The sequence below is a fragment of the Salmo salar genome, chromosome ssa03 (assembly GCF_905237065.1).
Source record: "Salmo salar chromosome ssa03, Ssal_v3.1, whole genome shotgun sequence".
Taxonomy (NCBI): Eukaryota; Metazoa; Chordata; class Actinopteri; order Salmoniformes; family Salmonidae; genus Salmo; species Salmo salar.
In genome coordinates, this window is record NC_059444.1 from 76,184,719 (window position 1) to 76,211,774 (window position 27,056).

At 43.0% G+C, this 27,056-nt stretch overlaps 1 protein-coding gene across 30 annotated transcripts in view; it reads right to left on the reverse strand.

Moving 5' to 3' along the window:
- LOC106606768 (voltage-dependent P/Q-type calcium channel subunit alpha-1A) overlaps nucleotides 1-22,180 on the reverse strand; it is a 137,065-nt gene extending 114,885 nt beyond the window's left edge. For 5 of the 30 annotated variants that reach the window (XM_045715455.1, XM_045715457.1, XM_045715442.1 and 2 more), the window contains exon 1: nucleotides 20,135-22,176. In XM_045715455.1, coding sequence (XP_045571411.1) covers nucleotides 20,135-20,421 — 287 coding nt within the window. In that variant the 5' untranslated portion in view covers nucleotides 20,422-22,176. Of the gene's footprint in view, nucleotides 1-20,134 lie in introns of all 30 variants that reach the window. The other 25 variants (XM_045715467.1, XM_045715458.1, XM_045715462.1 and 22 more) reach the window with 12 other exon arrangements.
- Between the last annotated feature and the right edge of the window lie 4,876 nt (nucleotides 22,181-27,056).

The window sequence follows — 27,056 nt, forward strand, 5'->3', positions numbered from 1 at the left end:
CACTCCTACCTGTATCTTTGATGTGTCTGCACTGCACTGTGGTGTGTGTGTGTGTGTGTGTGTGTGTGTGTGTGTGTGTGTGTGTCTGTGTGTCTGTGTGTCTGTGCGTGTGTGTTGTCCCCATTGTGAAGTGTGTCAAGTTCCCATTCTGCACATTTTGTGCCGGTGTTGTTTTGCACACACACAATCTGCTTATTAATGTGGCCAGTGCTCTGATCCATGCTGCCAAGAACCTTCAATTATGAATCTCTCCTTCCTCCCTCCTCACCGCACTATATATAGCAACATGACAGAGTTAAAAGCAAGGGAAGACAGGGGGAGAGAGAGTGAGAGAGAGAGGATAGAGATTGAGAGAGGGGGTGGATGTTGCCCTCTCTGTCTCTCCTGCCTCTGCTCATTTCCTCTCGTCCTCTCTCCTATCTCAGTCTCTCTGTCTCTCAGTCTCTCTCTCCACCCTTCTCCCTCACTCCCTTAGCTTTATGGTGTGGAGGGATGTTGATGATGATGTGTGTGTGTGCGTGTGTGCGTGTGTATGTGTGTGTCCATGTGTGTCCATGAAGATATACTTGTCTGTCTGTGTGTGTGTGCGTGCGTGCGTGCATGTGCGTGTGTGATGGGGATGATGGGAGATGACAGTTGTCCTGCCAGTAGAGGAGAATGGCCAAACAGAGGAGAGTCTGTGTCCTCAGACTGGAGCTTCACTGAGCTACAGTCAGCAACCAGCATCAATCTCCATAACACACACCCTTTCCTGTATTATAGCTTATATATCTTACATGTAACACCGACTGCTGGACACAAACAGCTACAGCAACAGCTCTACAAACCTATCACACATATCTACAGGGAAAGGATGGGAGGGAGGGAGGGAGTCTGGTAGCAGACCATTTGGTTAGCAAGAAACACACACACACACAAAGGTATAGCACACAAGTCTCTCTCTCCCCCTGTCTCCCCACAACCTCATAAAGTCCTTCTGTCCTCTACTTTTTCTCTTTCCCTTATTCCATCCCTCTTTCTTTCTCCCTCTCCTCAGTAAGAGTATATTTATCACTGATACACTCCTATCTCTACGGCTACAAAGCCTCATCCCCCTCTCCTCTTCCTTTCTATCTCTTTCCCTCTCTATTCGTCTATCTCCCTCCCTCTTTCCTTCTCCTCATCCTCTACCTGTCAAACAGTACAGACATTTCTCCTCTCTCTGCCTCTATCCCTTTCTCTCTCTCTCTCTCTCTCTCTCTCTCTCTCTCTCTCTCTCTCTCTCTCTCTCTCTCTCTCTCTCTCTCTCTCTCTCTCTCTCTCTCTCTCTCTCTCTCTCTCTCTCTCTCTCTCTTCAGATCCACCCCTTTCACCTTCAGCTACTCTCTGTGCTTCCATTCATGACCCTTTTTCACTCTATCCCTCCATTTCTGATCCTCTACCTTCACCTCCTCTGTCTCTCCTTTCTCTACCCCTGGTCTCTCTCCTTTCTCTACCCTTCATCTCTCTCTCTCCTTTCTCCACTCTTCATCTCTCTATCTCTCCTTTCTCTACCCTTCATTTCTCTATCTCTCCTTTCTCTACCCCTCGTCTCATGTGTCCATTCTTCCCAGTGAGAGATGCAGCGTCAGCAAACCCACAGACACAGATAGGGGAATGAGAGTAAGAGAGAGAGAGAGAGAGAGAGAGAGAGAGAGAGAATTGGAGAAGAAGAGAAAATGGGAGAGAGAGAGGGAGAGGGAAAGAGAGAGAGAGAGAGAGAGAGAGAGAGAGAGAGAGAGAGAGAGAGAGAGAGAGAAAAAGAGTTGGCTGTCCTAAGAGTGCAAATACAACTGAAAAGAGGTAGAACGAAAGAGAGAGGATCATGTCCTGAAAACCAGAGAAGGAAATTAGTGAAAAATAGAAGTGAGCTGCAAGAAGCAGCAGAGGCAGCGGAGAAACAAGAGAGGAGAGGGATAAAGAGAGGGGTGTGAAAGGATTGCAGTGTTTCTCCTCCTGAGCAGTGAGTGGGCTCGGGGAAAGTAGGTTACCAGCAGCAGAGTACACACACACACATTCACTCAGACACACACACACACACACACACACACACACACACACACACACACACACACACACACACACACACACACACACACACACACACACACAAACAGCATGTGTCTCACACACAGAGTACACATGCTGATCATACATGCAGACTGGGCACACTCTCAAGCTCATTAAATGTCATCCGAGCGGCAATGAGAAATAGCAGCACATCAGACCACCCTGACGTCTCTCCCTCCACACACAGACACCATCTTGTCTCAGTAGATGATGATGATGTGGTTCCATTCAGATAGGAGGGGGGAGGGGGAAGCTAACACTGCTGCTGGCGCTAGTGCCACTTCATGTGACCAATGTGACACACACACACACACACACACACACACACACACACACACACACACACACACACACACACACACACACACACACACACACACAGTACAAATGCAATTGCATGTGCAAACACACACATATGCCAGTAAACACACTACAGCCAATACTACCATCTGCGCCATTTCCTACCCAAACACACAAAAACTATCTACACATATTTGCCAATACCCCACCCCCAACCCCAACGCACGCACACACACACTACAGCCACTACTACCATCTGCGCCATTTCCTCCCCAAACACACATAAAACACACACACACACACACACACACACACACACACACACACACACACACACACACACACACACACACACACACACACACACACACACACACACACACACACACACACACAGTATTCCAAATGCCACTCTTCCATCTTCCCCCACATAAACATAGCCAATAGCCATACCCAAGCTGCTCCTCTATTAACAGAACAAACCAAGCCTGCAGGTCATGTCTCCCATCCAGCATCAAACTCATGAACAACCAACACAAAGCTGAATGTACCCCTGGCCCAAATACCTACAACTCTTTTTCATGTCTCTCTATACTTGTATGTTCCTGTGAGTTCATGTGGGATGAATGTTTGTGCTCTGCATATGTGTTGTGTTTGTGCATGCATGTGTGCATATGTGCGTTTGTGTGTGCACACGTGTGTGGATGTGCATGTGTATGAGCGTGTGTGTATTTCATTGTGCATGTGTGTGTGTGTTTGTGTGTGTGTGTGCTGACCCTTTGCTACAGCCTCCTCCATCTTCTCCCCTGTTACTAGCTACACTAAGAGACAAACAGAGCCTGGGGTCATAACTTAACTGATATAGCCTCCCCCTTTTCCCTGTCACATCCCTCTTCCCCTCTCTCCTCCCTCCGTCTCTCTCTACATCCTCTGTTATATAATACGCATAGTATGGCTGGGACTCGATAGTTTAAAATGGCCTCCTTTCCTCATCTCCTTTCCTTATACAATGCAACGCTTTGAAATTATTTGACAGAACGGCAAAAGGAGAGACTGGGTGGCAAACGGAAGAACAAAAAAAGAACGAGTGATTTCACCTGGCTATAAAGAGACTTGGAGAGAAAGCCATTTGGACAAAGATTCATCTAGGGGTTTGTCTGGTCAAATAAAGGCATAGTATAGTATGCTGTATGTACGCTGACATGATATACTGCCCCATGCACACTAGCATCAGTACATCAGGTTCTATATGATAGTGGAGAAATAGTATCTGTCTCTAGCTGTAAATGATAATGCCTTCTACCTCTAGCCTCAGTTTAGCTGTGCTTGGCCTCTGTGGCTGTACCTGTCCCTCCAGCGCCTGGCCTCACTCTGGCCCTCTCTAGCCCATATGTCTCATGCCCCTGTGTCACACATGTCACTGTCACCTTTTGTTATGCTCTGTGTGTGTGTGTGTGTGTGTGTGCGTCCGTGCGTGCGTGCGTGCGTGTGTGTGTGTGTACTGCAGGTAGAGGCAGGTGTCTACTCAGAGAGCAGGTTGGTCTGGTAGCAGCATGACCATGTGACTAAAGAAGTCGAGCATGAATAATCCATCCATTAACAATCCTCTCTCTCTCTATTTTTCTCTCTCTGTCTATTTCTCTCTCTGTCTTTGTCTTTCCGTCTGTCTCTCTTTCTCGTTATTTCTCTCTCTTGCTCTCCCTCTTTGTCTCTCTCGTTCTCTTTCTCCGCACTCGGCTCCCAAAAATAGCATTGCTCCACGTCACCCCCCCCCCGCCCGCTCCCCACAAACACACACATACTCAAATACACACACATACACACACACATATGCACACACACATATACACACACATATACACACTGAAATACACACATACAGTACCAGCCTGCCATCAAAACGGAATAATTCAGCGGAAAGCTAGAATGCAAGACTGAGAGATGGAGAGAGAGAGAGGAGGGGCTAGTGAAAAGGAAGGGTACAGACAGAGAGAGAGAGAGAGAGAGAGAGAGAATAGCATTACCTATCTAAACATGATATACACTGGTATTTGGTGTTTGGTATTTTATTAGGATCCCCATTAGCTGTTGCAAAAGCAGCAGCTACTCTTCCTGGGCTCCACACAGAACATGAAACATAAAACAGAATGACATAAAACAGAACATCATTTAACAACAACAGCTCAAGGACAGAACTACATACATTAAGAACACCTTCCTAATTCTGAGTTGCAGCCCCTTTTGCCCTCAGAACAGCCTTAATTCATCGGGGCATGGAGTCCACAAGGTATTGAAAGCTTTGCACAGGGATTCTGGCCCATGTTGACTCCAATGCTTCACACAGTTGTGTCAAGTTGGAAAACCCATCAGCGTTGCAGATCATGACACACTCAAACCAGTGTGCCTGGCCCCTACAACCATACCCCCGTTCAAAGGCACTTACATTTTTTGTCTTGCCCATTCACCCTCTGAGTGGCACACATACACAATCCATGTCTCAATTGTCTCTAGGCTTAAAAATCCTTCTTTAACTTGTCTCCTCCCCTTCATGTACACTGATTGAAGTGGATTTAACATGTGACATAGCAATACGGGATCATAGCTTTAATCTGGAATCACCTGGTCAGTCTATGTCATGGAAAGAGTTCTTAATGTTTTGTACACTCAGTACACTCCCCAGTGTATTCGGAAAGTATTCAGACCCATTCCCTTTTTCCACATTTTGATACGTTACAGCCTTATTCTAAAATTGATTAAATAAAAAAAAGTGTCATCAATCTACACACAATACCCCATAATGACAAAGCGAAAACAGGCTTTTAGAAATGTTTGCAAATGTATTACAAATAAAAAACAGAAATACCATATTATATGGTATTCACACCCTTTTCTATGAGACTCAAAGTTGAGCTCAGGTGCATCCTGCTTCCGTTGATCATCCGTGAGATGTTTCGACAGCTTGATTGGAGTCCACCTGTGGTAAATACAGTTCATTGGACATGATTTGGAAAGGCACACACCTGTCTATATAAGGTCCCACAGTTGACAGTGCATGTCAGAGCAAAAACCAAGCCATGAGGTCGAAGGAATTGTCTGTACAGATCCTAGACAGGAATGTGTCGAGGCACAGATCTGTGGAAGGGTACCAAAAAATGTCTGCAGCATTGAAGGTCCCCAAGAACACAGTGGCCTCCATCGTTCTTGGAACCACCAAGACTCTTCCTTGAGCTGGCAGCCCGGCCAAACTGAGCAATCTGGGGAGAAGGGCCTTGGTCAGGGAGGTGACCCAGAACCCAACGGTCACTCTGACAGAACTCAAGAGTTCCTCTGTGGAGTTGGGAGAACCTTACAGAAGGACAACAATCTCTGCAGCACTCCACCAATCAGGCATTTATGGTAGAGTGGCCAGACGGATGCCACTCCTCAGTAAAAGTCACATGACAGCCTGCTTGGAGTTCACCAAAAGGCACCTAAAGGAATCTCAGACCATGAGAAACAAGATTCTCTGGTCTGATGAAACCAAGATTGAACTCTTTGGCCTGAATGCCAAGCGTCACTCTGGAGGTGGCAGCATCATGCAGGCGGCATGTTTTTCAGCGGCAGGGACTGGAAGTCAGGATTGAGGGAGAGATGAACGGAGCAAAGCACAGAGTGATCCTTGATGAAAACCTGCTCCAGAGCGCTCGGGACCTCAGATGGGGGCAAAGATTAAACTTCCAACAGGACAACGACCCTAAGCACACAGCCAAGACAACACAGGAGTGGTTTCTGAATGTTAATGAGTGGCCCAGCCAGAGCCTGGACTTGAACCTGATCGAACATCTCTGGAGAGAACTGAAAATAGCTGTGCAGCGACGCGCCATCCTGACAGAGCTTGAGAGGATATGCAGAGAAGAATGGGAGAAACTCCCCAAATACAGGTGTGCCAAGCTTGTAGCATCATACCAAAGAAGACTCGAGGCTGTAATCGCAGCCAAAGGTGCTTCAACAAAGCACTGAGTAAAGGGTCTGAATACTTATGTAAATGTGATATTTCAGTATTTTATTTGTAATACATTTGCAAAAATGTCAAAAAACCTCTCCTTATGGGTATTGTGTGTATTGATGAGGCGGAAAATTATTTTCTCAATTTTAAAATACGTCTGTAATGTAATAAAAAATGGAAAAAGTCAACGGGTCTGAATACTTTCCGAATGCACTGTATATCCACGCTATAGACACTCATTACATGGGTGGGCCTGGCTAAGCTATAGCCAGGTCAAAGTAGCCTGGTATTCAGACTGGGTGAATTTCCATTTCTAATGGATAATAAAGGCTGTGATGGAATTTTGGATGATGGTTATTGGTCAGACAAAATAACCGTGGTCATCGTAATAACTGTTCTAATAGCAAAAAATTATAATAAAAACAATATTATATATACAGTATATATATATTTATTTTTTTAAGATGCACATTTTCTTCAGTCAGCTGCTCGTTTTACAAAATTAAATAAGCAAATATGTAAACCGTTTATGACAGTTAATTTACTTTAATGAGTCTTCATCCGTAACCGTCAGTTACATGGTTATGCAGTAATTGTGCCAGCCCTATTGATAATAAGATAATAAACATGTCTATGAAAATGTCTGATCATTGGTTACAAAACAGCGAAAGGGAAGAAAGAGAAGTCCCTCCCCCCATCCTGAGCTGACCTCTGTTCCCATCCTCCCCTGTGCTAGAGAACATGGTGGGAGGGTGGAAGGATCTATTTCAGACATACCCATACAGTACAGTAACGGTACACAACGCTCACAAACAGTAGAAGACACCCGCTCACCTGCAGTGAAGTCAGACTGGACTCACTGGACAGACATTACAAACGCAATAATGGTATGGTCACTTAAGACAGAAACTAAAGTAGGGAGGTTGGGTGGGCCTTCTAGTAATCCAAAGGTTGAGTGTTCGAGTCACGTCGGGGACTAGTGGTGAGCGGGTCAGCTGTTTATATAGAAAATGTGCTGTAGGCTACAGTCAGAGACGGTGGAACCATTTTTTTTACAGTGAGTGCACGATTCTTTAGGCCAAATTTAGATAGCCTTTGTTTCTGTTTATAAATTCCAACATTTTGGTAGGCTATTTGTTAGTCAACTTGTCTATAATTGGATACATGCAGCTTCTCTTCTGTCATTATATGTTGCCCTAGAAGACTAAATAAACCATTGCTCACCAAAATAATGTCATAAATGATAGATTGCTTCAATCTCTTTGACATCGGTAAAGTTTTCTCCATCATCTCTGCTTATTTTGTGGAGCAAATACGTTTAGGGACCGGAGAGAAAATGCAATAACTCCACAACAAAAAATTGGGAAAGGTTTTCTGTGCAAAGTTTTTAAATGACATCAGTTGGACTGGTTGTAAGGAAATAGAAAACTGTGAAAATGACCCAACAAGTTTCAACATTACTAACTGTGCATTTGCATTCTCAAGATGCTGAAAGAAATAAATCATATTTCTCCACTCATGTTCCTCAGTCAAAATGTACATTTGGTGTATCATTTTACTGCAAGAAATGCTTAATTCTGGAGGAGTTCATATTAAGGCTATGTGAGAGGTTATAGACCTACAGTCAGTGTCCAGATTTCAGTTTCCATTTAACCCATCTGAACAGTAGGCTACAGTTCCCTTCTCGTGCCATAGGCCTATCTGAAGTACCCGTCTTGTGACTGATGAATTTGTATAGTGCCTCACAATCATCCCACATAACATAGCCAGTGCTGCTGTCATCCTCTTTTACCACTTCAAATCTTTCACAAACATAACTTTTCTGTCCCTCCCTTCTCTTTATTTTCATTTCTCCATTTCACAGCTTTTCTCTTATTTAATTAAACTCGGACATTGTCCGTATTTCCTCAGTGGACTGACATAACATTTTTCTGCCTGTTACCCAAAGCGTTTGGTGATTGGAGTATAGGCTATTTGGCATGCGTAAATTTAGGCCCTAAAGCTTAGGCTTACACACAAATAAAAAAAATTATGAAAGAAAAACCTCAATATAGCCTATAGATATATATTGCACAAGAATTATACTATAATTAATTTTTATGTATTTTTATGTACCCAATGAACAATGTATAAGGCATTTATATATTGTGTGTTCCCCATTTATTATTCATTACTCTCACATTTATAAACCATTTACTAATCATTACTTAAAGATGTAGTCTTAACATATTGTATGAATTGGATTCTTAACATTTCATACGAATTGCCCAACAACAAAAAATATAATGATAATAACAAAAATAAAATTCCAGACGTAGTAAAAGAATGGATGACATAGTACTGAAAAAACGGGGATCGTTTTGGCTCATGAGCACCACTTTCAAAACTACTGGCTGAAATTGTACAAAAGTCCCTAATCTAAAGTAAGTGCTATTTATACTTTATAAATACTTTAGAAATGTTTTGAGTGAGCAGTGTAATTTCTCACAAAAAGATGGGTTTACCATTGGAAGACATTGCAGCAGTACCTGTTAAAAGAATAAGCACACAATACAGGATGTTTAATGACATATACATAATAATTAGCTTACTAACATTTGCAAATGTGGGAGTAATGATTAATACATGGTGAACACACAATTTATAAATGCCTTATAAATGGTTTATTAGGTACCTTTAAAATTCAGTTTTACCGAATTTTAAGCTAACCCTTCCCCTAACCATTTTCCTAACCTTAAACTAATTCACCTAGCCAGTTATGTAAATTCTCCTAACCTTCGTTGTTAGTTCTCCTAACCAGCAAAGTAAATTCTCCTTGAAATTCTCCTTTGTTGTTATGGTGCAATAAACAGCCTGGGCTCAGGAAAATACTTGTTGTATTAATTTACTTATTTATTTTGGGGGGCAAATCATACTCAATTAACTTTTTGTTATTGTTGATGTCATTGACATTGTTGTTATAGAGGTTTTTATTCTAATACCCATTATTTTTGTACTATACTCTAGTTCATTGAGTATGATTTGCCCTCATAAATAAATAAGTAAATAAATACAACAAATAGATAGAGCTGCAACAACCTCCAAGATGTATGATAAGTTAGGTCTTCCAAATAGTATGATATTGCATAACCAGGTAAGATGTATGATACTATACGTCCTCTAATTTGTATGATATTGTATGACTGCTATTCCATTCATAATGTAACCTAATGTAGCATAACAGATCATACTAAATCTTACGAATTTGCATACCAAATCTTACGAATTGCCCTGAGGCCAGGTTGGTAAGCTACACATCTGATCACAAGGCCTGGGCTTGGACCACGGTATCTCCCTGCAGCGCATCACTTCTCTAACCAACTCTCCAACCTCTACACCCGGTCCTTTCAGTTCCAAATTCCTGTTGATCAATAATTGATCTATGAATGCCATTGATGGATTGGCTGGGGAGACCTGGTTCAGTCTCTGATTACAGAGAGAGAAGGTAAACCAAAAGATGATGTGGTGCTGGAAGACTGGAGCTGTTGACCCCTGACCCCTGCACTAAAAAAAAACATTCTAACGACTGCACCGCTGTGCTTCATTACTGCATGATCCTGGGGGGATGCTGTGTGTGCAGGCTTTTGTCCCAACCCAGCACTAACACACCTGATTCAATTACACAAGTTCTTGGTGGTTACCCTTTGTCTGCAATTGATTGAAGTCAAATCCACTGGGTCAAATCCACTGAGTCAAATCCACTGGGACACAAATGCACGCACACATACACACACACACACATACACACACGCACTCCTTTGTCTAATCCTCTCAAATGCAGATGTAGAGGCTGGAGAAGTTGAACCACCTGGACACACTCCAACTGGCTTTCCAGATCCTTCCATCTTGTGTGTGCATCAGTTGCACCACAGTTTGTCCCTGAGCCAAGTGTCAACTCTCTCCATCCAGGACAAGCTGCTGTTCAAATCAAACACACTTCTGAAAAGCCATTATATCTGCTATTGATTAGAACAAGGACGAAATGTTATAATAACAGGTCAAATAACAACGACTAAGCTGAAACCCCAGGAGACTGATAGCCCCACCAGGCTGAGGTATGGAAACAGTAGATCCACCCAACCAAGGGCACCAAACACATAAACAAGACTACAGTATAAGGCATCCTGAGATAAACACATAGGCTCCAATCCTAACTGTGCTGAAGTCAAATGCTCTCACAAATGTCCCATTGACTTTAATGTATGATTTACACAAAAGGTGCACTTGTCTCAATTTAGGATTGGGCCTATAAACTACAAACAGCAGTAGGAGAAATACACAAGCTTTGACAGATGAAACACCCTTTATTGACCTATAACCACGTCTCAGTAGAGTTGAAAATGCGATGGAAAGACATTGAACTTTCGTTTTTTATTTGGTACATGAAACGTAAACGAAAAAGTACAATTTGTGTGATCTACGTCATCACGCACTGATTTTTATCCGCAACAAGTCCGTTTGGTGGAAACACACCACCGGTGGGAAAATGCTCGTATTTCCTTCATGCAGATTGTTTTAGATTCGCATGAAAATCTCTCGCCAATCGGATGTAAACCTAGCTAATGACACAGAATATTCAGATTTCACACCAAGTTATAGGCAGAATCAAATCAAATGTTATTTGTCACATGATTCGTAAACAACAGGTGTAAACTAACAGTGAAATGGTTACTTATGGGTAATTTTCAACAATCCAGAGTTAAAGATTTAAAAAGATATAATATTTTTAATAAAATTGAAATCCTAACTTCAGATACGTTACTCAATGTAACTCACAAACTTGAGTCATCAGAATGACGTAGCACAATCTGCACCGTTAAGTGAGACTAGGGAATATGACTGTGGTTAGAACTGTTCATAGGTCAGTTTCAACCTGCCAGATAACCTGAGCTGGCCTGTACATACTGATCCTGGTTCAGTTTTAGCATGTTGTTGTATGTGAGAGTAGAGTGGAGCCTTCCCAGGGGAATCATAATATGGATCAATTCACACATCTGTTACCAGACAGTAGACAGTAGTCAGTGATATGAGGCAATCAGAGTGGGCCTGAGAGGCACACACACACAGATACACTGAGTGGACAAAACATTAAGAACACCTTCCTAATATTGAGTTGGATCCCCCCTTTTCCCCTCAGAACAGCCTCAATTCGTCGGAACATGGCCTCTACAAGGTGTCGAAAGCTTTCCACAGGGATGCTGCCCATGTTGACTCCAATGCTTCCCACAGTTGTGTCAAGTTGGCTGGATGTCCTTTGGGTGGTGGACCATTCTTGATACACACAGGAAACTGTTGAGCGTGAAAAACCCAGCAGTGTTGCAGTTCTTGACACAAACCGATACGACTGGCACCTACTACCATAACCTGTTCAAAGGCACTTCAATCTTTTGTCTTGCCCATTCACCCTCTGAATGACACACATACACAATCCATGTCTCAATTGTCTTGAGGCTTAAAAATCCTTCTTTAACCTGTCTCCTCCCCATTCATCTATACTAATTGAAGTGGATTAAACAAGTGACATCAATAAGTTATCATAGCTTTCACCTGAATTTATCTGGTCAGTCTATGTCATGGAAAGAGTATGTGTTCCTAATGTTTTGTAAACTCAGTGTATACCCATGTTATAGATACACAGCACATGGGTGGGCCTGACAAAGGTATAGTCAGGTCAGAGTAGCCTGGTTTCCATTTCTAATGGATAATTAAGGCTGTAACGGTCATGGAATTTTGGATGATGGTTATTGGTCAGCCAAAATAACCGTGGTCATCGTAATAACCGTTAGAATAGCAAAATGACAATAAAACCAATAATATATATATATATGTTTTGTACACTCAGTGTATAGCGCCTACATAAACACACGCATACACACATCCACTCAGGAGGAAGAAACACTATGGAATAGGAAGGAAGAAGAGGAGGAGGAATAGAGAGTGATGATTGGAAGGAAGAAGAGGGGGAGGTATAGAGAGAGTGATGATTGGAGGGAAGGAGAGGGAGAGGTATAGAGAGAGTGATGATTGGAGGGAAGAAGAGGGAGAGGTATAGAGAGAGTGATGATTGGAGGGAAGAAGAGGGAGAGGTATAGAGAGAGTGATGATTGGAAGGAAGAAGAGGTATAGAGAGAGTGATGATTGGAAGGAAGAAGAGGGAGAGGTATAGAGAGTGATGATTGGAGGGAAGGAGAGGGAGAGGTATAGAGAGAGTGATGATTGGAAGGAAGAAGAGGGAGAGGTATAGAGAGAGTGATGATTGGAAGGAAGAAGAGGGAGAGGTATAGAGAGTGATGATTGGAGGGAAGGAGAGGGAGAGGTATAGAGAGAGTGATGATTGGAAGGAAGAAGAGGGAGAGGTATAGAGAGAGTGATGATTGGAAGGAAGAAGAGGGAGAGGTATAGAGAGTGATGATTGGAGGGAAGGAGAGGGAGAGGTATAGAGAGAGTGATGATTGGAAGGAAGAAGAGAAGGAGGTATAGAGAGAGTGATGATTGGAGGGAAGAAGAGGGAGAGGTATAGAGAGAGTGATGATTGGAGGGAAGAAGAGGGAGAGGTATAGAGAGAGTGATGATTGGAGGGAAGAAGAGGGAGAGGTATAGAGAGAGTGATGATTGGAGGGAAGAAGAGGTATAGAGAGAGTGATGATTGGAGGGAAGAAGAGGGAGAGGTATAGAGAGAGTGATGATTGGAAGGAAGAAGAGGGAGAGGTATAGAGAGAGTGATGATTGGAAGGAAGAAGAGGGAGAGGTATAGAGAGAGTGATGATTGGAGGGAAGGAGAGGGAGAGGTATAGAGAGAGTGATGATTGGAGGGAAGGAGAGGGAGAGGTATAGAGAGAGTGATGATTGGAGGGAAGGAGAGGGAGAGGTATAGAGAGAGTGATGATTGGAGGGAAGAAGAGGGAGAGGTATAGAGAGTGATGATTGGAGGGAAGGAGAGGGAGAGGTATAGAGAGAAAGATGGATTGGAAGGAAGGAGAGGGAGGGAGAGGTATAGAGAGAGTGATGATTGGAGAGAAGGAGAGGGAGAGGTATAGAGAGAGTGATGGATTGGATGTGAGTAAGAGAAAGGAAGTAAAGGTAAAGGAACAAGAGAGGAAAATATAAAACTTCACATCCTATCAGTCAGCATGCAGAGAGAGGGAGCAAGAGAGGAAAATAGTAGCATTACATTTTGTGGTAAAATCCCAAAAATGTGTGTGTGTGTGAGTGTGTGCGTGGATGTGTGTGTGCGTGTGTGTGATCTGCAGTGGTATCTAGGTCTTAGCTCATACAGTTATTCCTCATCTTTCTCCCGCTCCATTTTAAATGATTTAGACACAGACAGGCAGTTTAGCTCCCCCCCTCTCTCTCGCTCTTTCTATCTCTCTCTCTTTTTTTGCTCTCTCTCCCGCTCTCTTTTTTGCTCTCTCTCTCCCTCTCCCTCCCACTCTCTCTCTTTCTCTGTCTCTTTCAGTCTCTACTGTCTCAATCTACCTCTTTCCTCTTCCTCTTTGTCTCTCTCCTCCCCTCTCTTCCCCTCTCAGTCTCTCCTCCTTCTTCCTGATACTGCAGTGAGTATGAACAGAGGAGGACAACACTCCTCTCATTTCCTCTCCTCCTCCATTTCTCATGCTACCTGTCCTCCCCTCCTCCTCACACCCGGCCTATAAAGAGAACAGAAACACCCCTCTCTCCAGGTTGGTCTGCCAATCTGGTAGGATAACCCCAACTCCAGGAGACACAAGAGAAGATGGATGAGGACGCAGCTCGAGGAGAGTGGATGACAGGGAGGGAGGGAGGGAGGGAGGGAGGGAGGGAGGGAGGTCTCACCAGTGAAAGTCTTTCATGCAGCCTGTTCTTTTTTGTCTGGCAGGAAGTGAGTGATCCAGACCAGGAGACGTGACTAAGTTAGTAGAGACAACAGGCCGCTGTGTGTGTGTGTGTGTGTGTGTGTGTGTGTGTGTGTGTGTGTGTGTGTGTGTGTGTGTGTGTGTGTGTGTGTGTGTGTGTGTGTGTGTGTGTGTGTGTGTGTGTGTGTGTGTGTGCGTGCGTGCGTGCGTGCGTGCGTGCGTGATACCCATTCCGCACTGATACCTCATAATTTACACCCGTAAACACACACAAACACACTTTCCTGAAACCAATGTCAAATAACACACTCTAGTGCATGGTAACACACACAGATACACAGTAGTGATGGGGGAAGAAATCGGTACAGCTATATATCACAATATTATTTTGGACTATATTATATTGATACATTGACTTCAAGTATCGATTTGTAAAAAAATGATTATATATATATATATATATATATATATATATATATATATATATATATATATATATATATATACACTGAATAAAAATATAAACGCAACATGCAACAATTTCAATGATTTTACTGAGTATCAGCTCTTACAAGGAAATCAGTTGATTGAAATAAATAAATGAGGCCCTAATCTATGGATTTCACATGACTGGGAGTACAGATATGCATCTGTTGGTCACAGATACCTTAAGGTATCAGAAAACCAGTCAGTATCTGCTGTGACCACCATTTGCCTCATGCAGCGCGACACATCTCCTTTGCATAGAGTTGACCAGGCTGTTGATTATGGCTTGTGGAATGTTGTCCTACTCCTCTTCAATGGCTGTCTGAAATTGCTAGATACTGGCAGGAACTGGAACACGCTGCATCCCAAACATGCTCAATGGGTGACAAGTCTAATGAGTATGCAGGCCATAGAAGAACTGGGCCATTTTCAGCTTCCAGGAATTGTGTACAGATTCTTGCGACATGGGGCCGTGCATTATCATTCTGAAACATGAGGTGATGGCGGCTGATGAATGACACGACAATGGGCCTCAGGACCTCGTCACGGTATCTCTGTGTATTCTAATTGCCATTGACAAGCTTATGCCTTCCCATACCATAACCCCACCACCACCATGGAGCACTCTGTTCACAACGTTGACATCAGCAAACCGCTCGCCCACACGACACCATACACGTGGTCTGTGGTTGTGAGGCCGGTTGGACCTACTGCCAAATTCTCTAAAACGACTTTGGAGGCTTATGGTAGATGCAGCACTCCATCACTCTCCTTCTTGGTCAAATGGCCCTTACACAGCCTGGAACTGTGTTGGGTCATTGTCCTGTTGAAAAATAAATGAAAGTCTCACTAAGCCCAAACCAGATGGGAAGGTGTATCGCTGCAGAATGCTGTGGTAGCCATAATGGTTAAGTGTGCCTTGAATTCTAAATAAATTGGTGGATTTTGTGACTGCACTTTAAGAAACTTTCAAACTGCTTGAAATGTTCCACATTGACTGACCTTTATGTCTTAAAATAATGATGGACTGTCATTTCTTTTTGCTTATTTGAGCTCTTCTTGCCATAATATGGACTTGGTCTTTTACCAAATAGGGCTATCTCCTGTATACCACCCTTACCTTGTCACAACACAACTAATTGGCTCAAACGCATTAAGAAGTAAATAAATTCCACAAATGTACTTTTAACAAGGCACACATGTTAATTGAAATGCATTCCAGGTAACTACCTCATGAAGCTGGTTGAGAGAATGCCAAGAGTATGCAAAGCTGTCATCAAGGCAAAGGGTGAGTACTTTGAAGAATCTCACATTTATAAATATATTTAGATTTGTTTAACTCTTTTTTGGTTACTCCATGATTCCATATGTGTTATTTCATGGTTTTGACGTCTTACCTATTACTCTGCAATGAAGAAAATAGTACAAATAAATAAAAACCCTGGAATGAGTAGGTGTGTCCAAACTTTTGACTGGTACAGTATATTTATTTATTTATTTATTCATTTTACAAATCGATACTTGGAGAGTCAAAGTATCAATATATTATTGTCCAACAGTACTGATTTCTTACCCCATCACTACTGTGTAGCTGTGTGCGTTACCATGTGTGTGTTACCATGAGTGTGTTATTGGATATTGGTTTCTTGAAAGTGTGTGTGTGTGCGTGCGTGCGTGCATGTGTGCGTTGCGTTACCTAGCGCTAGTCGGCTGTAACTGACCGAAACGCCAGTATTTTTCATCCTATAGCTTGTTCTCCGTCTTCTTTTTAAATGGTGAGCCAACATTTTTTCAGCACTTCTATTTCCATGTCTGATCAAAACTCATTCTCTCATGCTCTCGCTGAGCAATATGTTCAGAACATTGACTCGCAATACATATAGAATCGTGAGAATCGAAACACATAATCCTATCAAAACTTTCAAATATTGTATCGTGAGGTCCCTGGTAATTCCCAGCCCTAATACACAGTAGAGCCCACGGTATCTGCGTGTGGAACAGGTCGTGTAGTTAGCAGCAGCAGATAGCAGCGAGGAAGAGAAAGGCCAATAAATAATTTAGATTCTGCAGATTGAATGTAGATCCCTGATTCCACACAGCAAAGAAAACACGGGGCTTTAACAATACTGGGCTGTCTCTCGTTCTCTCGGTCTTTCTATCTCTCTAAATCTCCTCCTTTTTCTGTATCCATTTGCCCTTGCTTTTTCTGGGCTTTCTCCCTCTCTCATTTGTGATGGTAGGATTTCCATCCCAGTGGTATGTGATGTGATGTTCAGAGTAACAGTCAAAATCCATAAATACCACGGAATATCCTGGGCTTTAGTACATAGATACATAAATAAATACAACCAAGTATGAAAAGAAGCACACACACATACACACACACACAAAGGGTGAACTGACCTCCTGACCTCCCTCAGTGCCTCATCCCTTGACGAGTTAGTGTATGAGGTAGTATATTACACAGGTTAGGGCTAGGGGAGGGGTTATAGGTTAGAGGTCAAGGGGCCATGACAGTTGATCTGGGACAAAGCAGAGCATCTGAGGTAATAGGAGAGACAGTTATGAGAGAGACAGAATGTGCTATTCATTGAAAACTGTTTACTGAATTTCCAGGGTGAGAAAAAAAATGTCACCCTCTTTCACTGCTGCATGAGAATACGTGTGAACGACCATTCTGCCGGCTTTCGGTTTGTTTCACATAGTTACTTTGACCTAAACCCTTATCTTATGGATAACATGAGTCAAATGGGTACAGTAAACAAGGTGCCATTGGGACCTTTGTGTTGTCTTACTGGTAGTGACCACATATGTCCCCATAGGAGAACCCTTTGAATAACCCTTTTTGGTTCCAGGTAGAACCCCTTACACAGAGGGCTCTACATGGAACCCAAAAATAGTTCTACCTGAAACCAAAAAGGGTTCTTCTTTATGGAACAAAAAAGGGTTCCCCTATGGGGAGAGCCGAAGAACCGTTTTGGAACCTTTTTTCTAAGAGTACAGTAAATCTATAAAATCATGTAGTGAATCATCTACTGAAACATTCAACTGAATCATATTTAATCATTAATCTATATAATCTGCTTTTGAGTCATCTGCTGAATGATACTGAATCATAAATGTATAGAATCAACTAATGAATCATCTCTCTCCTCCAAGTATAAATTCACAGATTATTTTACACCTGGGGAATCAGGTAGCTATAGTCACATACATGTCACACATACAGTACCAGTCAAACGTTTGGACACACCTACTCATTCCAGGGTTTTGATTTATTTGTACTATTTTCTACAGTGTAGAATAATAGTGAATACATCAAAACTATGAAATTACACATATGGAATGTAGTAACCAAAAAAGTGTTAAACAAATCAAAATATATTTTATATTAGAGATTCTTCAATGTAGCCACCCTTTGCTTTGATGACAGCTTTGCACACGCTTGGCATTCTCTCAACCAGCTTCATGAGGTAGCTACCTGGAATGCATTTCAATTAACAGGTGTGCCTTGTTAAAAGTAAATTTGTGGAATTTCTTTCCTTCTTAATGCGTTTGAGCCAATCAGTTGTGTTGTGACAAGGTAAGGGTGGTATACAGAAGATAGCCCTATTTGGTAAAAGACCAAGTCCCTAGTATGGCAAGAACAGCTAAAATAAGCAAAGAGAAATGAAGACATGAAGGTCAGTCAATCTAGAAAAGTTCAAGAACTTTGTGTGTGTGTGTGTGTGTGTGTGTGTGTGTGTGTGTGTGTGTGTGTGTGTGTGTGTGTGTGTGTGTGTGTGTGTGTGTGTGTGTGTGTGTGTGTGTGTGTGTGTGTGTGTGCGTGCTTGCGTGTGTGCGTGTGTGTGTGTTTGTGAGGGTGGATGGGGCATGAGAGGTAAGGGAGTAACTAAGGAAACAGGAGGAGAAGGAGTGAGATTTAAATGGATAGGGAAAGGGTGATAGATGAGGAGAGAGATAGAGGAGGAGGGAGATAGAGGAGGAGGGAGATAGAGGGAGAGAGAGAGAGAGGAAGATAGGAAATATAGGAGAATGTAGATGAGGGAGAGGAGGCAGAGAGAGAGGGAGAGAGAGCGATAGAGAGAGAGGGATAGAGAGAGAGAAGGCGATGATAGAGGAATGGAGGGGAGAGAGAAAAGCAGGAGAGAGAGATGTAGGAAGAGAGGGAGATGTGGAGAAGAAGAGAGAAAGGGTGATAGAGGAAGAAGATGAGACTGCTAAACTATTACCCTGAACACACTTAGATCAACATCCAGCATGTTCAAACAAAACCAGAGAGGAACAAACCATCTGAACCAGGTAGGGGTGTGCGGGTGTGGAAGAGACAATGTCCACAATCCAACACATTCAATTCATATTCCAAATCCCTTTTTCAAAATGGTCACGCACACGCTCATACAGTACATGTATTGAAAATATTTCACACACATCTGTGTTCAATCTCCATTCAAACAATTGAACAGATTCAAAAGCATTAAAACAATCTCATCCATTTGCCAGAGCAGCAGGCCAATTAGAGTGAATCATTTCTGACCCATCACTACAGATCAATGCAATCATTATTCTACTTTCCTCTCTCGTCCTGACAGCCTCACAGCTTCCAACAGGAGAACAGACATTGCCCAAATCACTCCCCGTTTCTCCCAAAATGGTGCTATGCTAACACTAAGACTGAAGGATGGGGTTAAAAACAAACAAAAGATAACTGTTGTAAGGTGCATTGTGTCTGTAAAAATGTATATGGTATGTATAAACTGGAAGAAGAAGCCTAAGTGTTGTTGTCCATTAGTTTACTCCAATTAGAAGAGGGGTGGGTAGGGTTAGGGGAAAATAAATGGTGGCAGTATACTCTCTCCCTCCCTCCTTGCCTTCCCCTCCACTGTTTTTCCTGAGCTGAGACTGAACATGCTGACATCAGCAACAAGCAGCTCTGCACTACAAACATCTCTCTCTCTCTCTCTCTCTCTCTCTCTCTCTCTCTCTCTCTCGCTCTCTCTCTCCAAAAAAGTGTCCATTGGTGACTGTAATTGATGAATGCCCTTAATAACAACGTTATAATTCATAATGACAAAAATCATATCAATGATGCCCAAATACAAACATTCAATGGATCCTAAACCTATCATGCCTACAGGCTTCTGTTGAATCACCACACACTACAGCTGCCAGGAAGGCCTTTGAGTGTTGTTGTCTAGTCGGCTATGTTGTCATCATTACATGCTCACACTAGCCTAATGATGCCCTACCTGATTGGCTAATGGTAGAGTCACATAGATAGGTCCCATCATTAGATCATCTTCCCATTATGATAATAACATTGCAAGTACAGTGGGCCTACCTGATATTCGGGGTTTAGCATTGATGTTATGTTACACAGTGAGGAGAAACATGTAAAGGATATGGCCATTCTGTAATCTTTTTGGCGTATTTTCTCACAAAGTTGTCCTCACTGAAGATGAACAGCGAGCGGTTGACGGTGAAGCAGTTCTGACGCACCGGGATGGGGTTGTACAGGGCCATGGTCCGGGCTCTCTGCGCCATGGACTGCTTGTAGACCCGCTGGCCCCCGGGGCCTCCAGGGCCGCCCTGCCGGCTGCCGCCGCGGCCAGGTCCTCCAGGTCCATGCCCATGCCCTGGTCCATGGCCGCCGCCATACCTGGACGGCATCTCGTTTTCGAACCGCGCCATTCTCTGGACACCAAATCTTTACAAAGCAGCTGTAGCTGAGAAGGAGGCGAATGCTCAGCACGACCACACAACATTACATCCCATCTGCCTGCGGACTGCTCATACACACAACTGTTTTATTCAGCTTCTTCCACCTGCATAGGCGGAGAGTTGCGGGGCGGTAGCCTATATGGTGCGGTCTTTACAAGATGAAGACGCCATGTAGACTTTGGTCTCTGTCCGTGCGTTAGTGCTAATGTCAAGTGCGGGGGTAAAAAAATGCAACGTGGGCTGGGCTGGATAGCTTGGCTTGTTGCACGACTATCAGTGCAGCAGGCTTCACAATTCCTCTTCAGTTCGTTTTTAGATGTCCAAAAAAGAAGAGCAAGGCTCTTTGGGAGTATTGGGGATATCGGATTGAGGACATTCCAAGATGAGTTAGTATAAATGTTTCATGTTCTCCATGGCTGCTCCATCGTCTTCTCCCGAACCATTTCCACGGTGCGATAGGCTCGTCAGAAGCTTCTTGTGCTTCGCTTGAAGATAAAATGTTGTATTGTCATCATGACCACAGCACAATATTAAAATAAATCAGATTATCAAAATAAAAAAATAAGAAAATAAATCCACCAAGTTTTTACCCTCAACTGGGCATGTTGGTCGTGGTTGCCATGGTACGTTTCAGACACCAAAAAATGTTGGAAAAAATAGCTAAAATCTAAAATTATTAATTTATTTTGTAACATCCGCAATGTTTGGTACACTGGCTAATTTGTCTCCCGCCACCTCACACTCGCTTTACACGCGCGCAAAGATGAACTGCCATCCTTATACACGAAAAGGATAAATTTGACATTTGATGATTTTTCTTATTTGCATTCAAAAATCATCTTTAATTGAAATCCGTCGTGGTTTGTAATGTAATGTAGGCTAATATTAGCGCTGAATCGTATTTATCTTAACAATTAAATGATGTCCCCCTCGACACAATGATCATATTCTCTCCATCACCTGCACAGCCGTCCATTCATACGTGGTCTCATCCGAGGAGGGGACATTTGGACGCGGGCAACATCACCATAGCGGAGTGGGGAGCATCCGCCACCGCTCCGGTGTCTCGCCACCAGTCATCGTGATCTCCACAAGCGGGTCGAGCGCAATGCAGAAGCCGTGAAAGTCGAACACCAACCCCGCCCCGCAGAGTGCCTCTGCCCGCTGGAAAAAACAGTGTCCTGCCCGTCCTCTTTCTCTCCTTCGTGAACAAGTGCGCTCCACTGCCTCCTTGGCTATCCGTCCAGCGGCCCTTATGGGAGGGAAAGATGGAAGAATAGATGGATGGAGAGGGAGGAAATAGCACCCCTTTCTCTTTAGAAATAGTAGAAATGACTAGAAATGTTTAAAAAAAGAAAAAGAAAAAAAAGAGAGATCAGAAGACGAAATTGTCTCCGTCCAGATCAGCCAGTATTTTGGACTAAAGGCTACTAAGCGACTAGAGCCGATCAATTCAGCGCTGAATGCCTGAGAAAATCTCTGTCCCGAAACCTGTGTGTAGCAAATGTGTGTGTTGCAGCCAGGCGCTGCAGCACATGACGCACACAGCCCCCACTCACAGACTCGCTCCTCGCTCCCCTTCGTTCAAGTTCCAGACCCGTGCACGGTGAGGTGAGCCCTGATTTCTTTAGGAGCTATAGCCATATGCCCAGCCCTGGATTCACGATGCCTGTCCCTGTCATACACACATTCTAGCACACATCAATGGAAAAATAATGCGTAAAATAACTGGTGGTGAAAGAGATCCGCGGGGGGACATGGTTGCTTGGTGATTGTGAGAGTGTAGGGGGTAGAGATGGATGGATGATTATGTTTGTTTTTATTGCTATTTCATGAACGACCTGGTAACTGTGTCAAGGTCAGCCTTGTGTGTGAGCTATGTGTGTTTTAGTGAGGGAGGAAGAGGTTGGTGGGGAGGGGGGGGGGTACATCTCTCCTGGCGTGTGTAGCTCGCGCGAGGGGATACAGCTGGCATGAGATAGCGAGCGAGTGTGCGTGCACGTGCGCGCGTCTCGGGGGAGTTATGTGGCATCGTGTATGTGTGTGTGTGCGAGAGAGAGAGAGGAAGGAGAGAGAGAGCGCGCGCGCGTTAGGGAACGTGCAGAGAGAAACATCTACAGGCTATTCTTAGCTGCAGACATTTGGAAATTAATGGACAGAGTTCTCCCTCCCCCGTCTCTCGCTCTTCCACCCCCGTTCCTCACTCTCTCTGGATCCGAGCCGATGCTAGTGCTCTTCCCTCTCGCCCTCTCCCTTCAGTCCGGCATGCATGTCACTAATGCTCAAGGTACGGCCGTCCCTAATGTCCCTCGTCCATTGCCATTGCCGGGCATTCTGAAATCAAATGCACAACTCAGGCTACATGATGTGTAAATGAAATTGAGTCTATATATGCCTAAAAAGACCCTGTGACTATATGAATGATATGAATATGGATTTGTGGTTTCTACTGCTCTTCGTGTTGGGTTGGTGCTGCTCTTTTTGAGAACAGAACGGAAGTGGCGTAGCAGCCCTCCAAACCTCGGTCCAGTGTGATCTATTATAGGTTTTAATTGATTGCCGCCCGAAATAGCCGCCGCTTTGAATGGTAAATGATCAAGAGGACATGGACTTAAGGGCGACCTGCGAATTAGTCCATATCTGCAGTCATCATCTGGTCAATGTATAAACTTGATGGTGAGACAACGTTCTTGTGGGAGAAAGAAGACGACCTATATTGGCGCGACATTAACTGTTATCGCTTATCGGGTATCACATGAAGCGTGGATCAATGTTTTCTTCAGATGTGCCTTCAGCGGTGAGAGACCCACTGTCAGGATCTAGGTCTAACAAGGTTGTCTCTATACACTGTACACTGTCATTCTTTTGGTGGAAACCCTTTACTTGAACCATTCGAGTAACCCAACTCAAAGTATTGCAGTGTTCAATACTTATAGTAATAAAGTGACATCACCACCCATATGGTTATCTTTTAAAGTTGTAAATACTTAACTGTTTTGTGTTCTATTAACTTATTTGCGTTATGTATTCTGAACTATAACGATTGAAGTTACTTGAATATGAATATTTGTTGTAGTGAACATAACAATTTAGGGTCCCTTCTACTTAAATTATCAACATTCATTAGTAATTGTTTTCAAGTGTTCTGATTAGTCCTTTTCAGTGGTCGTGTCTTAATGTTTAACATTGTTTTATGTATTTGATGATTTGTCATTATAATCCACCTTACCAGTCATTGTTGAGCACAGTGCTCATCCCTCTAGCAGTAACTGGAGGTAGAGCTGTAACCAGTCATTGTTGAGCACAGTGCTCATCCCTCTAGCAGTAACTGGAGGTAGAGCTGTAACCAGTCATTGTTGACCACAGTGCTCATTCCTCTAGCAGTAACTGGAGGTAGAGCTGTAACCAGTCATTGTTGAGCACAGTGCTCATCCCTCTAGCAGTAACTGTAGGCAGAGATGTAACCAGTCATTGTTGACCACAGTGCTCATTCCTCTAGCAGTAACTGGAGGTAGAGCTGTAACCAGTCATTGTTGACCACAGTGCTCATTCCTCTAGCAGTAACTGGAGGTAGAGCTGTAACCAGTCATTGTTGAGCACTGTGCTCATCCCTCTAGCAGTAACTGGAGGTAGAGCTGTAACCAGTCATTGTTGACCACAGTGCTCATTCCTCTAGCAGTAACTGGAGGTAGAGCTGTAACCAGTCATTGTTGAGCACAGTGCTCGTCCCTCTAGCTGTAACTGGAGGTAGAGCTGTAACCAGTCATTGTTGAGCACAGTGCTCATCCCTCTAGCAGTAACTGGAGGTAGAGATGTAACCAGTCATTGTTGACCACAGTGCTCATCCCTCTAGCAGTAACTGTAGGCAGAGATGTAACCAGTCATTGTTGAGCACAGTGCTCGTTCCTCTAGCAGTAACTGGAGGTAGAGCTGTAACCAGTCATTGTTGACCTCAGTGCTCATCCCTCTAGCAGTAACTGGAGGTAGAGCTGTACGCATTACATTGTGCTGCATTAGTGGTGGTGGTGCACATTACCTTCTTGATGGTGGGAATGGCTTGTCTCATTATCTAACTGTATTTAGCAGATTTGATATCCGTTCATCATGATCAATTACACCTAAAACTGCTTAATACTATTTTAGAAATATACTTTTCTTTCTTCAATCAAGCCATGTGGCACTATTACATATTCGTAACTTGCAAAAATGTAATAATTCTATATCATCACAACACAGATAAATCAAGTGTTTTGACTCTAATATCAATGTGTCTGACTACTACTTAGTGATTTTAAGTAAAGATGTAAAACATAATAGAGTCATGTAAGTACAACTTATTTAATACATGTTAGATTGACTTTAACATATTAACTAATCATAACCTTAGCAGAATACAAATACATAAAGTTATATTTACTAAATAATATAATATTTGTTAACAGTACTCATAAAACTTTAAGTGATATGAAATCTTATTGACATGAGTTAGTACCACTTGTATGAGTTCTACTGACGGTTGGAGATGTTTGAGTAGCCACTAATCAATTCATTTAATGAGTTAGGCAGTTACTTTTTACAGTGTAACCATGGTAGAAAGGCCATAGGAGAAAAGTTAACCCTTACCTTAACCCCAACCTTTACAAATACCAACACTACCAATCTTTTACCCATTCAAAATTAACCCTATTTATTGTGTTGGACCATGTCACAAGCATGGATAGTTCCCTTAACCATTCATGATTCTGCAAGGCCAATAGAACTGTCCATGGTGCTTAAAACGACCCACAGCAACAGTTCCAGCAACAAAAATTTTCAGCATCACAGACAGTTCTGTTTTGTCGAATCAGCTGTGTAGTGCTAGGGTATAAAAAAAAGTGTGCACCCCTTTGTGTCCCCAGGACCAGGGCTGTGTTCAGTACATTTTTACGTTCGTTCAATCGAACGGAAACAGTGCTGTACTGAACGACCAGTTGAAAAATGTTGGGTTGTGGGTTAGAGAACGCTATGAGTATGGCTACAGGCCTTTAAATCCGTCCCTCATTGCTTCAAGCCACACCTCGCACACCCACCAAATGGGAGCAAACATACCTCAAAGTCTGTTCAAGAATGTACAAGAACGTTTTGGCGAAACATGTCATTCAGTAAAAACCGTTCCGTAACGTAGTAAAAGTTCAAGCTAACTGAACGCACCTCAGGATTAAGAAACACAGGCCGGGTCCGAATACCCATACTAGTGTAGGCTACTACATACTTAAACTGCATAGTCATTTCAGCATTTAATCTACTAGAGTTCACTTGTTTTTCCGACTCAAATTTTTGACAACAGCTGATAATCAGATAAATTGACGCACTGTACCAAAATGAACGAGTGATGGGAGTCAACGCAATCGAGCATTACATCATACATTTGAGCATTAGATCATGCATTCGAAATTTCACATACTACAAATCTCTTTTTTCGCAAACTATTTAGTACACTAGTATGGTTATTTGGACACACACCTGTGCTAGAAGACACATAGAACTGTCCGTGGACAGACAGTTCCTTGCTTAATTGAACAACTTCCAGGCCAATAGAACTGTCCATGGTTTGATAACTGTTTTAGCCCCTTATTTCCAGTCCTCTACTGCAGGACCACCAGACTGTCCACACGTTTGTTCTAGCCCTGCACTGACACGCCAGATTCAACAACTCAAAAGTTTGGTAAATACCTGACACACCTGATTCAACAACTCAAGGGCTTGGTAAATACCTGACACACCTGATTCAACAACTCAAGGGCTTGGTAAATACCTGACACACCTGATTCAACAACTCAAGGGCTTGGTAAATACCTGACACCTGATTCAACAACTCAAGGGCTTGGTAAATACCTGACACACCTGATTCAACAACTCAAGGGCTTGGTAAATACCTGACACCTGATTCAACAACTCAAGGGCTTGGTAAATAGCTGACACACCTGATTCAACAACTCAAGGGCTTGGTAAATAGCTGACACACCTGATTCAACAACTCAAGGGCTTGGTAAATAGCTGACACACCTGATTCAACAACTTAAGGGCTTGGTAAATAGCTGACACACCTGATTCAACAAGTGGTAAATACCTGACACCTGATTCAACAACTCAAGGGCTTGGTAAATAGCTGACACACCTGATTCAACAACTCAAGGGCTTGGTAAATAGCTGACACACCTGATTCAACAACTCAAGGGCTTGATAAATACCTGACACCTGATTCAACAACTCAAGGGCTTGGTAAATAGCTGACACACCTGATTCAACAACTCAAGGTCTTGGTAAATACCTGACACACCTGATTCAACAACTCAAGGGCTTGGTAAATAGCTGACACACCTGATTCAACATCCTAAGGGCTTGGTAAATACCTGACACCTGATTCAACATCCTAAGGGCTTGGTAAATACCTGACACACCTGATTCAACAACTCAAGGGCTTGGTAAATAGCTGACACACCTGATTCAAATCAAATTTTATTAATCAAATGCTCCAAATACAACAGGTGTACAGTACACCTTACAGTGAAATGCTTACTTACGAGTCCCTAACAACAATGCAGTTTAAAAAGAATATGGATACG